This window comes from Podarcis melisellensis (genome assembly GCF_964234715.1).
Source record: "Podarcis melisellensis genome assembly, chromosome: 14".
Lineage (NCBI taxonomy): Eukaryota > Metazoa > Chordata > Lepidosauria > Squamata > Lacertidae > Podarcis > Podarcis melisellensis.
In genome coordinates, this window is record NC_138546.1 from 29486071 (window position 1) to 29500017 (window position 13947).

The following is a 13947-nucleotide window of genomic DNA, read 5'->3' on the forward strand; positions in this document are numbered from 1 at the left end:
TTACAAGATTCTAGGCATCAGCAAGACAATGGTATGAAATAAATTTATGTAAAGTCAAGTTAAAATAAAACTCTAATTATTTGTATGTTTTAATATCTTACTCTCATTTTAAAAATATCAGTGTTTAATTACTTTGAAATGATTGTTTTTTCTATGCTTTTAGCTGTTTCTATTTTATCTGTAAGCGGCCTTGAGTCCCTGTCTGGGAAAAAGGCAGGGTATTAATAAGTATATATGTAATAGTAATAATAATAAACAACTAAATAGTTTAAGTGAAAGTTTAAACAAACAAGAGAGATGAAATCTCAAGTTTGGTGGCATCTGATATATTCCTGCTGATTGAAACCATCAGGTAAAGCAGGGTTAAATGCTGCTTTTCTCCAAAGCCAAAAGGTTTTTGTACAGCCACTAACTATTCAAACCATCTGGGATCACTCAGACCACAGCCCAGACTTGATTGTGCAGTTTTGCTAAGGAATTGCCAACAGAGTTCCCACCTGCACCGGGACAGCAGATCCCACGCGAAACACATTTGCACGCTTAAAAAATAAGTGATTAAACTTTATGCGATCCAGTGGTATGAAAAGACTCAGTTAAGAAATGCGAACGCATATTGAGTTTTAATGTGGCAATCCAGCTGTTTAATTGCTTGTGTGTCTAATTGTTTACACAGCAGTTTATCTCAGTGCAATGCTACAATCCGTTAGCATCTCCCCCTGCCACCATGTGAGCATCAGATGGAATGCAAAGAACCCAGCAGTGATGGTTCCAAAATGGTCTCCCCCAAGGCGAGGGACTCGTAACTCTGTTGTAATGTCTACAACTGTTTACTGTATGAGTTGTTGTCCCCTATGTTACGTCTCCTCAGACCTCCTCTAGTGGCATGTCAGCCATGCAGATCAGGGGTTGGGATGCCGGAGAAATCTGAAACAGTTTGCATTTAAAGAAAAGGCTCCCCAATTTGTACTTTTTGAAACCCAAATCTTTAATTTTATTTGCATTCATCTGAATTTAAAAATGTTGTTCTCCAGCAAACTCGTGTGTACAAAAATGCAGATACCAGGGTAAATTGTGTATAAAAATTGATATATCAGTTTTTTAAAAGGTACAAAAATGCACTACATTAGAGGAAACGGCTTTGCAAATGTGCATATTGAGCAAAATTTCATAGAAAAAAATGTGCACGTTAGGAGAAATTTGCACTAAAATGCAGATGAATTTTTCACGAGGACTTTTTTAAAAAATTGCAAACTGATGTGAAGATGTGAAAAACTGCATTTAGGATTGGGAAAATGAGAAATGGAGAGGAACTGAAATTGACAGATTTGCCAGTCTCTAGCAGGGGCAAGATGACTTACAGAATTAAGAGGCAATTTGCATAATATGCGGTTCTAACAAAGAGGGAGGTGTGTCACTCTCACCTTGACAAGCATTCATGTGGGAGGAAGTGTATTGATGAGATAATTGGCTTCCTGGGAGGTTTGCCAGCCATTACTGATAAGCCTGCAGGGGTTCTCCAGGGCTGGGGAATCTCTAACCATCCATTCTAAAGCCCATCATCCCTGGCCATTGTGTATGCTGGTTCAAGAGCAAACTTTCAGTTTCTTTTGCAACTGGCAACCAGTTCTGCAAAGACATAAGCCAGAGTTGCTTCATTCTCTTGGTTTAGACACTTAACAAAAGCAAATACTTTGAATGACTTGCTAGTGGATTGCTTAGCTCCCATTGTACGCCACCGTCTTTTCCACCTGGAGCAACGTTAGCTTGAATGTTTTGGGGGGAAGGAGGGAGAGGTTTTGTGTGCCCACCCTTCCTCTCCAAAACTGGCTATTTAGAAGCAGAAAGTCTTCAATTTAGAGCAGATGGCTGGCAGCCACTGTGGTTCTACAGCTGGAAAGGGATCAAACTGGAGTAATGTGTGCCCCATTTACCTAGAAGGAACCCAACTGGGGGGAACCTCTGAGGATTTTTTTTAAAATGGCCATTAAGAAAACACCTAAACAAGTTTTTGTTTAAATGAAAACCTGTCAACAGGCCTTAAGCACCGAAAGGCTGTTCCAAAATCTTCCCATCTCTGCCTGTGTTTGGAAACTCAATCCCACTGCATCCCATGGCAGCAAAACTGTTCCTCTTTGAGTCCCTTTCAGTTGGAAGATGCAAATGTTTGCTTAGTGTCTTCCATAATAACTTTAATCTACAGAGTTTCTTGAAAAGTTTGCCCTGTGTATTTCCGAGTAAAATGTATTTTAATGCTTTCACTCCAAGATTTTTCACAGCTACAAGTATGCAAGTCCCTCCCTTCCCAATTCTTGGGAAATACTTAAATGTTTTTGTTGCCCTCCTCTTTTTTTCAAAAAAAAGTGTAAGACACATATACATTAGGGGTAATGTAAGTTGAGTGGTTGATATTGTCCGGCCTCACAAGGAATGTGCACATCATCTGCCCATAAAGAGGGAACTGGGCATATTTTCCGCTTAATATACATAATTCCAACAGGTCTTTGGGAACATGCATATGTTGACTGGAATATTACCCTAACATACATAAATCTTTAAAACATTGTTTGTGTGTGTGATGAAGAAGGTGTTGGGGACCCTTCTCTGGAGCCCCCAACTATCTGAGCTTTTTTGATCTAACTCACTTTAAAGACAACTGTGCACATTGCAAGAAGTGTACAGTGGTACTTCGGGTTACGTACGCTTCAGGTTACATACGCTTCAGGTTACAGACTCCACTAACCCAGAAATAGTACTTCGGGTTAAGAACTTTGCTTCAGGATGAGAACAGGAATTGTGCTCCGGCGGCGTGGCAGCAGCAGGAGGCCCCATTAGCTAAAGTGGTGCTTCAGGTTAAGAACAGTTTCAGGTTAAGAACGGTCCTCCGGAACGAATTAAGTACTTAATCTGAGGTACCACTGCATAATGGGTGCTGTGTATAGTAATCTATAGTACTGTGCTGATTTTTATCCTATGATTTCCCCGACTATTCTTGCATCAATTTACAAGAAAGAAATTGCATTCAGAAATCATCAAAGGGGAGAGAAAATGTTGGTGAAATTATCACATGTGGAGTGCAGGGTTTCCCTCCCCAATTCACCTTCCTTTTGTGGTTGCCAAGGCGCCTGGCCCATGCATTGAGGGGCAGATCCAAGATGGCAGCCAGCAGAAGGCTAATGAAGGAGCTTGAATAAATCTGCCAATAAGGATTGAAGAATAGCCAAATGAATGAATCTAACCTACTGACTTGTCAAGGTCTTATTGCTCCTGACAACCCTCCTTTGGGGTGCATTCAGAATTGAAATTAACTTTCCAGCAGAGTATCCATTCAGCCCTCCCAAGATTATGTTTAGATCAATCACCCTAACATTGAATGCAGTGGCCAGGGGGTGTTTGAGAGTCTGTTCTTTCATTCTGCAAATCATCTCACCAATGATTTTCATCCTGCAGTCTCCCTGGGTGCTTGTACTACAGATGTACAGCTTAGGGTGGTGCTATTGTGAGATAACTCCTCCCATAGTGCTTCCCAGATCAGGAAGCATGGGCCACTGGGGAGGCTGGAGAAATGTTTACTGGTACATAAACTCTTCTGCAGATGAAGGAAACTTGTGTGTGAAATTGGAGGACAGATTTCAGCACAGCACTACTAAGACAGTTTGCATGTTTTCTGAAACAGCTGCTGCACATTAATTCCAACCCCTTTTGCTTCTATTTGTTTTAGGTGTAAAGTTGATGTTACTGCGCTCCCTGGAAAACAGGCCAACCATTTGGAATTGCCCTTGGAGAAACAGCCTGGGTCCCTGTTGATGGTGATCTCTGTCATTCCCTGCTCAGGAGTTTCTATCTCTGATTTGTGCGTTTGCCCTCTGGGAGACCCCACTGAGAGGAAACAACTTTTCCAGCGCTATGTGAGTTCAAAGACCTCCCCTTCTCTTTAAGGAAAATCAGGAGTGTGTGTGTAGAAGGGAACTGCACCAAAAAATGACGTCAAAGCCCAGATCCTAATCACATGTCTGTTAATGGGGGAATGAAGTATATCTCACACTAAATATTATGGCTGGTGTGATATAATCAATTGTCTGTACAGTTAGCCCCAAGCCATATGGGTGGTTTGCATTTGATAGTTCTCAAAACAGTAATTTCCTTTACTATTACAGAGCAGGAGAGAGAGAGAGAGAGAGAGAGAGAGAAAGAGAGAGAGAGAGAGAGAGAGAGAGAGATCTTTCTCCATCTTCCCCAAATTTGTTTCAGCTCTGTTTTGCACTTCCAATGTGACAATGGGCTATCAGATCAAGTTTAGTTAATTACAGAATGAGAATGGGGAAACTTTCCCATCCAAATGTTATTCGACTCCAGTTCCCATCAGCCCAAGCCAGCAGGGCCATTGGTATGGGATAATAATGGGAGTTGCAGTCCGACAATATCTGAAGCGCCACATGATGCTCATCGTCACATTAGAGCACTGAACAGGAGCAGCCTGTGCCACTTAAGTAGGGTAGGTCACTGGTTTTAAATACATCCTTCTTGTGGGGAAAAGAGGGGCAGATATGAAGAAAGCATAGCCTTCTTGTTGACATGCTTGCTTTCTATATGCAGGGAGTTTTTCTTTCCCTTTTTCCCCTTCCAACTAGGGGAAACATTCAAATATGAAATACTCCCAACCATCCCCTGCATTGCTGCAATCCAGGAAAATACCCTGGATTGTAAGAGTGAACACAGCTGGTTCTTGAAATCGGATTGACTCCCTGTGCCATCCTGGGACACAGCATATTTATAGATTCATTTAGATTCCATTCTTCAACATTTCAAGCAAGCATGGGACAGCCGTGCATTTTTCTGTGCACTTGTATGTGGTGGGGGGAAAATGCCAGAAACATTTAGAGTTGTGTGAAATATAGGGTACAAAACAATCCAGAAATTTCCTTTCCAATACAAGGAGGAGTTAAAAATGACAGCTTTCTTTTAAAAAATGTTCCGTGCTATTGTGCTTTTCAGGCATTTATTTTTATGCAAATAGAAGGAATGCAATTTTAAAACAGCTATAGATATTCAACTGCAATGTTGTCATCACCAGAAAATAAATTAGTCATGAGTTTATTGTTCAGGGGACTTGGGAGGGCAAGGAAGAGCCTTGAGCAGATCATAATTAAATGATTTCTTATAGTTTACTTACAGAGCTGTTGTCTAAATCACTATTTGGCCTTGCATAGAATTTGTTCTTTAAGAAAGGCATAATACAAATGTGTAAATGAAATAAATGTTTAAAAATATTTTAACTTCTTCTGACAATGTTTTCGTTGCAGTGCATAAGGAACTCTTTCCATAACATAAAGGATATTGGATTTTTGCAAGTCAAAGTATTAAAAGCTGCTGATCTGTTGGCTGCTGATTTTTCTGGTATGAAATATTGCTGATCTAGACTTTAGATTATTTCCCCTAACGTGTTATAGTAGAAGTTCCCAGCGTTGACCCCTTTTTTATCTTATGAAAAATAGAAAATACCAAAGAGAATACATATATGATAGTGGCATTTTTTTTTTAAGTGTATGAGTCTTTCATATTTATTTATACAGCATGATCACATCTGTTAACTTGTGTGATTTCAATGATACACATTTGAAGGCGGGCTGGCTTAAATCATGCAAGTTAAATCCAAAAATCTCTTTTTGCACTGGGTTCCTCTGGGGGTTACCTGGCATGCAGGAGTGCCAGCTTGGCCCCACGACTGTGGGTACCTGGGGCTGTGGATGCCATGCAGTATGTATGGCACTGGCACCAAAACTTGTGGGTGCCTGGCCGCTTCATGAGGAATTTTGTGGGTGCTCTGGCACCAAGGGCCCCAGGGAGTTGGCACCTATGCTAGCATGGAAATAGATTTTAAGCTCTCCATCTTGCTTGCTGGGCAAGAAGAAGAGTTTGAATTTGATATCCCACTTTATTACTACCCTAATGAGTCTCAAAGCGGCTAACAATCTCCTTTCCCTTTCTGCCCCTTAACAAAAACTCTGTGAGGTGAGTGAGGCTGAGAGACTTCAGAGAACTGTGACTAGCCCAAGGTCACCCAGCAGCTGAATGTGAAGGAGCGGGGACGCGAACCTGGTTCACCAGATTACAAGTCTACTGCTCTTAACCACTACACCACACTGGTTCTCAAGGTTTGCTTGGTGAATTGGCTGTGGAACTACTAAGGACTCTCTTTTCCCCTCACCTGCTAGCCATTGGGTCACTCCAAGGTTTGGGTACATGTGATTTTCATGCATATGCAGAACTCTTGGAACCAAACCCCCTTGTAAGATGTGATCATGCTGTATTTCAAACTTTTCTAAACTGCTTAATATTTTTCAAATCTCTAAGCATTGTAAATGGTGTACAATGTAAAAACAAGAGATGAAGTGAGATGGTGCACCTGCATCAACACAACTGGACACCTTCACCTGCCTCAACTGCAGCAAAACATGTCTTTCCCGTATTGGCCACAGCAGGCACTGCAACCTTCCATCAGGTTGACTTTACCCGCAAAGGCACACTCTTCCATGGTCTCTCGAGACAGGCGGATGCTAACAAGTCCTCTAAACAACAGATATGGGTTTCAATCAATAGAACAGTATGAAAGCATAAAAACAAATAAAACTGATTTAGGGGGCCCACACACAGTATACCAGGGCCCAGTGTTATGGGTCAGGGAAAGCCTGGCTTTAGTATATGTAGTAAGATTCATATACACATTAACACAGAACGAAAGCTAGCAAACATATTGTTGTGATGAAATCAGTGGCGTAGCGTGGGGGGTGCAGGGGGGACCGGCCGCACCGGGCGCAACATCTGGGGGTTAGGGAAATCCACGGGTTAGGGGGCGCAAATCCACAGGTTAGGGGGCGCAAATCCATGGGTTAGGGGGCACGAATTACTTGCCTTGCCCCGGGTGCTGATAACCCACGCTACGCCACTGGATGAAATTTGTCCTCTAGTTTTTCTGCAGAAGAGATTTTCATTTTTACATAGTATGTTCAGGGCACAGTAGAATGCAATCTACAGATGTACATTGGATCCTGAACGCCCTGGATCTCAGACATTTTGGCTCCCAAATGCTGCAAACCCAGAAGTGAGTGTTCTGGTTTTTGCACGTTCTTTTGGAAGCTGAACATCCGACGGGGCTTCAGCGGCTTCTGATTGGCTGCAGGGACTTCCTGCAGCCAATCAGAAGCTGCAATTTGGTTTTCTAACGTTTTAGAAGTCGAACAGACTTTCGGAATGGATTCTGTTTGACTTCCAAGCTACGACTGTGCTATACAAAGTAGAGTCACACTTGTTGCTCCACCCACATTTGCCTCTTACTCCACCCACTACTGGTACACATCCCCTAATGCTGAAAAGTTTACACAATTTCTAAGCTGCCTTTCATCTAACATAGATCCCCGCTCGCTTTATAGAAAAACACACACAATATAAACATGATAAACCCTGTTTTAAAATTATAAGGTTGCAAAACATTTTTCAGCAACGACAATGCCCCACATTTAAATAAGTACAGAAATAATTCACACAGCGACAGCACCTCCTTGAGTAGACTGTTGTAAGGAAAATGCTGCGTCTTTAATGTGCTGGGGCGGTAAATGAGCGAGTTTTGCAAGGGAAGGATACCATTTGCGCAGCGCTGTTTTCTTGTTTTGCAATAACTTATTTCCCTGCAGCAGAGTCATTTTCCAGTTGCCCTCACATAGCCCTCTGCTAGCTGAGTAGAACTTTTCAATAGTTGAAAGGTTTTCTAATATGCGATTCCTGCAACTCAAGCAAAAAAATGCATTACTGAAAAGGCTATATTGGAAGCTCTGAAATGAGGAAAAGTGTCGTCAAGCAGTTTACCAAGATAACTGGCAAGTTTTTCTTCAGTGGTCAAATAATGTACTAACAAATTATATATCTGGCTTTCCTTCCCAGGAAAAAGTGACCCCTTTTGTGTGTTGGAGCTGGGGAATGGCAGACTTCAGAGTTACACTGTTTACAAAAACCTTAATCCAGAATGGAACCAGGTCTTCACATTGTAAGTGGATTTGCATCTGAAACTTTATTTTAAGGTAGTTATTTGCTAGCCTTCATTGAAAGATCCCATAGATCAGGGTTAAAACTAGTTCACAGAACTTATCAAGACAATTTAAGATCAGCATTGATTCAAGAGTCATTGAAGCTTGCCTACTTCTGTATTGCAGAGGAGTTCTGCATAATTTTTTTCCTAGAATCTACAGCAGCACAATATATTATTAGAATTAATTATCTGAGGCCATGCAAAGAATGATGCTATTTAGCTTAGATGCCAGTGATGTCAAAATGTTTAAGTCGAAATGCATTTTTTCAAAATACATCTTTTGCAACCCTCCTTCATCTATTACCCACCTTTAACCAGCAGGACATAACACACTGTGTTTGCATTGCAATGTTGTAAAGCACATAAGGTATTTTGGTTATTATTGTATGTCCTATTGGCCTCTTGCCATAGACTTCTTTTTTGTGAACTTTTAAATTCTTACATAGACATACATTACGTTCGTTTAGATCTTGACTTTTGTCATTCCTTTGTATCTGTGAATCTCACCAGCCCCGTTAAAGACATCCACGATGTTCTAGAAGTGACGGTGTTTGATGAAGATGGAGATAAGCCTCCCGATTTCCTGGGCAAAGTTGCGATCCCTTTACTGTCTGTGAGTTTTTCTTTTTGGTTCTGCCTTATCGCTCCTGCCTTGATGGTTTCAGTGGGATATGGCTACCTAGCCTGTTGCGTGTAGGAACTGTGCTGAAAAGAACAAAATGCTTTGTGATTCGTAAGCTTCAGTCAGTATTTATGATGGTCCTTTATGTTGCAAGTGGGGTAGCCTTTCAGTCAAATACTGTGATTAATTGATAGAAAGAGAACGGAGATAACGTTGGCTCATCAGCTTGATTTCCCTTCGGAATATAATATTATGCTCTCTCTTCTTTCTTCCCTTTATTTTTTTGTACTCCAGGTGAGTAGTACCAAGCGAGTTGCTACACATTTTTTCTCCAGGTGGTTTCAGAACTCTCTTAGGTGCCTGTTGTTGCCAATTTATGAGTGAAAATGGGCGTAATATTTAAAGAGAAGTCATGAGTGTTCTTCCCTTTCATTGTTAGGGCACCCAGTAGTGGATGATGTCCTCTTGGTGCCCAGGGCAGGTGTGCACAGCTGTGCTGGGTGGGGAAACAGGGTATGGAGGGCAATATGAGGAGGACACAGCAGGACAGGCATGCATTTTCTAATCAGTCTGGATTCGACTGATTGGAAGGGTGTGGATCTGTTGTGTCCTCCTGATGCCCTGCCAGCCCCATGCTGCTTTGCGAAGCTGGGGTGTGCAATCAGACTCACAAAGCAGTGTGGGGTTGGCGGGGGCAGTGTGAGGAGCAAAATGTGCCCTTGAAGAAACTGTGCCTGGGGAAATGACCCCTCCCTCACCCCGCCCACGCTATGCCTCTGAAGGCACCTTCTTCCCTTTTGTGGCATTTTGCATGACAGATGTGCATTCAGTTCCACAAATCGGGTCCTCCTTTAAAGAGGGCACATATTGCGGTGAGACCTGGAAAACCAACACCCTTTGTTGTGGGTAGGTACGATTCGTCAGCCACAACACCCAATTGGTAGGTCCCTCGAAGTTGGGTGCAATACAGCCAATGGGGTGCAGTCCAAATGGTTTGAGGGACCTATTTATGCCCATGCACATGACCCAGAGCGTCCTCTTTTGGCTCGTGCATTGGAACACCCACCCACCTCTCCCTACTTTTAGGGCTTGCACTTGACTTTGCTATGCCGTCGTGTGTTGTCTGTCATTGGGACGGGGGCACAGCAGGAATTTCCCCCACTTGGCTGATTGGCTGTTGCCATTTGGGTTTCGCCTGCCGCGTAGCAAATCGTCACAACCCGTAAGGTTGCGGATAGGCTGTGGTTCAGGTGATAGGTATGGGAGAATGCTCTCACCATCCCTATGTGAAGGGTATTCAGTTAAAGGAACCCAGGGACTTGATGGTTTGGTAAACCCCTGAGAGGGGGTTGTGCCCATGCCTGAGTCCAGGGGGACATTTGGGTGCCAGAGTTAGCCCATTCCTAGCTTTCCACTTATCCAGGTGTTCACCCTTGGCTGACCTATATGGTGGAACCCTGGGTCAGCGCTACCTGCATGGTAGGGAGCTAGTTGAACCAGAGCCAAAGCAACAAGTCACTTTCTGTAATCAATACAGTTGTGGCCTAAATTCTGCCAAAAACCAAACCAAAAATTTGAGTCAAATGTGAATTTATTTAGGTGGGAGGTTTCTGTGTTTGAACACACAAAGGCTGGGTCAGCAGTTAGCCTTGCCTGTCCTTAATGGTACTTATGGTGGGATGCCAAGGGGTATTTATGGGGTGGGGTGGGCATTTGGCATTACCAGAGTGCTTTAACAGTAAATCCATCTTCCCAGGGAACTCTGGGAATTGTAGCTCTATTGGGGGAATAGGAGTCTCTTAACAATATTCTGCACTCTTATCAAACTACAGTTTCCAAGATTCTTTGGGTGGAAACCACGACTGCTTAAAGTGTTATGATACTGGTTTATAACATTACAGTGGTGCCTCGCAAGACGAAATTAATTCGTTCCGCAAGTCTCTTCGTCTTGCGAGTTTTTCGTCTTGCGATGCACGGTTTTCCATAGGAATGCATTGAAAATCAATTAATGCGTTCCTATGGAAACCGCCTTCCCCCGACCTCTTCTGGCGGGCGGCATTTTAAAATCTCCCGGGACAGCGGAGGACTTCTCCGCTGTCCGGGGCGATTTAAAAGCCCCTGGGAAGGCAGGAAATCCTCCCTCCGCCGCCCGGCATCGGGACGATGCCCCGATGCCGGGCGGCGGGGGGAGGCTTTCCCGCCCCGCCGCCCAGCTTCGGGACATCGTTCCGATGCCGGGCGGCGGGGGGAAGCGTTCCCGCCCCGCCGCCTGGCATCGGGACGATGCCCCGAAGCCGGGCGGCGGGGGGAGGCGTTCCTGCCCCGCCGCCCGGCATCGGGACGATGCCCCGATGCCGGGCGGCGGGGGGAGGCTTTCCCGCCCCGCCGCCCGGCTTCGGGACATCGTTCCGAAGCCGGGCGGCGGGGGGAGGCTTTTCCGCCCCGCCGCCCGGCTTTGGGACATCGTTCCGATGCCGGGCGACGGGGGGAGGCTTTCTCGCCCCGCCGCCCGGCATCGGGACGATGCCCCGAAGCCGGGCGGCGGGGGGAGGCGTTCCCGCCCCGCCGCCCGGCATCGGGACGATGCCCCGAAGCCGGGCGGGGGGGGAGGCGTTCCCGCCTCGCCGCCCGGAATCGGGGCATCGTTCCAATGCCGGGCGGCGGAGGGAGGATTTCCCGCCCCGCCGCCCGGCATCGGGGCATCCTTCCGAAGCCCGGCGGCGGGGGGAGGCTTTCCCGCCCCGCCGCCCAGCTTCGGGACATCGTTCCGATGCCGGGCGGCGGGGGGAGGCTTTCCCGCCCGAAGCCGGGCGGCGGGGGGAGGCGTTCCCGCCTCGCCGCCCGGCATCGGGGCATCCTTCCGAAGCCCGGCGGCGGGAGGAGGTGTCCCCGCCCCGCCGCCAGGCTTCGGAGGAGGTCTGAGGACAGCGGGGAAGACGCGCTGCGCTTCCCCACTGTCCCGGAGATTTCCCTATGGGCTGTCGTCTTGCGAAGCAAGCCCATAGGGAAATTCGTCTTGCGAAGCGCCTCCAAAACGGAAAACCCTTTCGTCTAGCGGGTTTTTCGTCTTGCGAGGCGTTCGTCTTGCGGGGCACCACTGTATAGGTTTGAGAGGGTCCATTTGGATGATACCCATGAGTCACGTTTGAAACCTGTAATCCTCTGTATATGAGGCTAGAAGCTATAAGTGGAAACATGCTGAACTGGTCAGACTAGTTGTTTTGAAAGATAATGGCCTTAGCTGGCCAGTTAAGTACTATCACTTGCATATCTGAAGAGGTTGTCCTGTTGCCATAGAGGCACACGGATGGACTTTCCCTACCTTACCTGGCTGGATGCCACATCATCCTAGAATGGAGAACAATACACTAAGGGTCTTTGTGAGAGTGTTTTGGCTGATGCTCTGTGCTGGACCCAAAGCTGTGACTTAAGGCTTCACCCCAGTGGGAAAGCAAAATCTGCTGGGGTGTAAATGCTGGGGGGCCCTCCATCTTCTGCTCGGATTGTATATATGTGTAAATAAAACCATATGTCCTATAAATACAGTCTCTGTTGACCTTCATTCCAGGAAAACTGAGCCCTGAGTAAGCACAGGTACCCTTGAAGTCTCTTGCTGCATGCAGATTGGGGTTTCCTCAACAATACATATAGTACCTTGGTTGGATGCAAGCCTTAATTTTTTAGATTAGAATGGTAGTTTTATCACTTCCAAGCTTCATATTCCTCTTTCAACCCTGAACACAGCACCACTGCCCCCCTTTTCACAATGTCCTTGATTCAGGACTGCATTAAGCCCCTTCTGTACAGGCTATAGCTGCTCAATGCTTGCTCAGACTTTTTTTTGAACGGCCTGCATCATGTGACGGGCCGTTTGATGTTTACAGGGAAGGAACAACTCCTTAACATCTTTTATTCAATTTTTGATGACTCTGTTAATTTCTCCCTGAGTCCTCGTATCCCTGATGTTACTGGACAGGAGCGGTGTGAGCAGCTGGTCTCCTGGAGAGCAGGCGCCTGCCAAATGGTCTATGCGAGAGGCAGCCGGCTGTGTGAGATGACAGTGAGAAGATGTTAGATTCTGATTCCACCTCCCCCTCCTTGATTTTATAGACATTTGTCAAGTGTCCCTCAGGATTTGCATAACAAGGCAGGCAAGAGGAGGCAGCGGGAGGGGAGGAGAAGTCTCTCTCTCTGTGTCTGCAATGTGAGAAAACTCCAAACTATTTCGTCCAGTTTCTTTGGCCACATTCACACCATACATTTAAAGCGCTATGATGCCCTTCTCACCATTGAATACCTCCTTCGTTCTTTTAGAATGGCAATGGCGCCCACCTGAGAGGTTGCGGTGAGTTCTGGGTGGGGGAAAAAGGCCTACCTACCCCCCTCACAGAGCTACAATTCCCAGAGTAGCTCTTCACGGGGAACTTCACGGGGAACTTTGGGAATTGTAGCTCTGTGGGGGAATAGGAGCCTCCTAACAAGTCTCACTATTTCTTTCCTGGCAACTAAAGATATGTAACATAGGCAGCAGGTGAGCCTCCCTTGGGAAATCTGGCATATAGTTGGCTGATATATTTTTGATATCTTCTGGGACCATAGGCCATGGCATTCGAAGGAGCTTGGAAGTCTCAACACAGTGTATTGCGTGGCGAGTTTCCACCCCCCACTCAGTGGAGGCGGCAAAAGAGGGAGATCCCCAGTCGTGCCTGCGTTAAATAGGGCAGGCCACGTTCCTCGAGCCAGCCGATTGGCTGTTCAGGGGGTGACGCAGCCAGGGATTCCCTCAACCACGTGGAGGCTGAGTGCTAGCTGCCGCACATGGTGGGGGCGTGAAGCCCGCAACACCACCTCCTTTTGCAGGGCGGAAGTGGCTTACTTTCCAAGTGCTGTGGGGAGAAAAGAAGACATCCTGTTTCTTCCTGTGAGATCTCGGCGGCCATTTTGTCCATCGCAATCTCACATGCTCTCTCGCACCTTGCTCTCATCCTGAAAAAGGGGCTGCAATCTTGCACAGCACCCAAAACTGCATGTTTTGGGGCACCACACAATATCTGTGCTTTTGGGGGGGGGGCAGAGCAAGGTGCACAAGCCTGGGAGTGCGTCCCGGAAGACACATATTCCGGTTTTGTATCAGAAAAAGTTGGAACGTATGTACAGTGGTCTTCGGCATTTTAAATATTCCACACGTTTCACATTTCGTATCTACAGCAATCTTGCAAAGATGGTTTCAGTATTGCAAAGACAG

The 13947-nt window shown here is 45.8% G+C and overlaps 1 protein-coding gene across 7 annotated transcripts in view; it reads left to right on the top strand.

The window, feature by feature from the left end:
- The window catches only part of MCTP2 (multiple C2 and transmembrane domain containing 2), a 120828-nt gene that overhangs the window by 57904 nt on the left and 48977 nt on the right, over nt 1–13947 (top strand). For all 7 annotated transcript variants that reach the window (XM_081888500.1, XM_081888501.1, XM_081888505.1 and 4 more), the window contains 4 exons: nt 3719–3905; nt 5301–5394; nt 7936–8038; nt 8591–8693. In XM_081888500.1, the coding sequence (XP_081744626.1) occupies nt 3719–3905; nt 5301–5394; nt 7936–8038; nt 8591–8693 (487 nt within the window). The remainder of the gene's footprint in view (nt 1–3718; nt 3906–5300; nt 5395–7935; nt 8039–8590; nt 8694–13947) is intronic.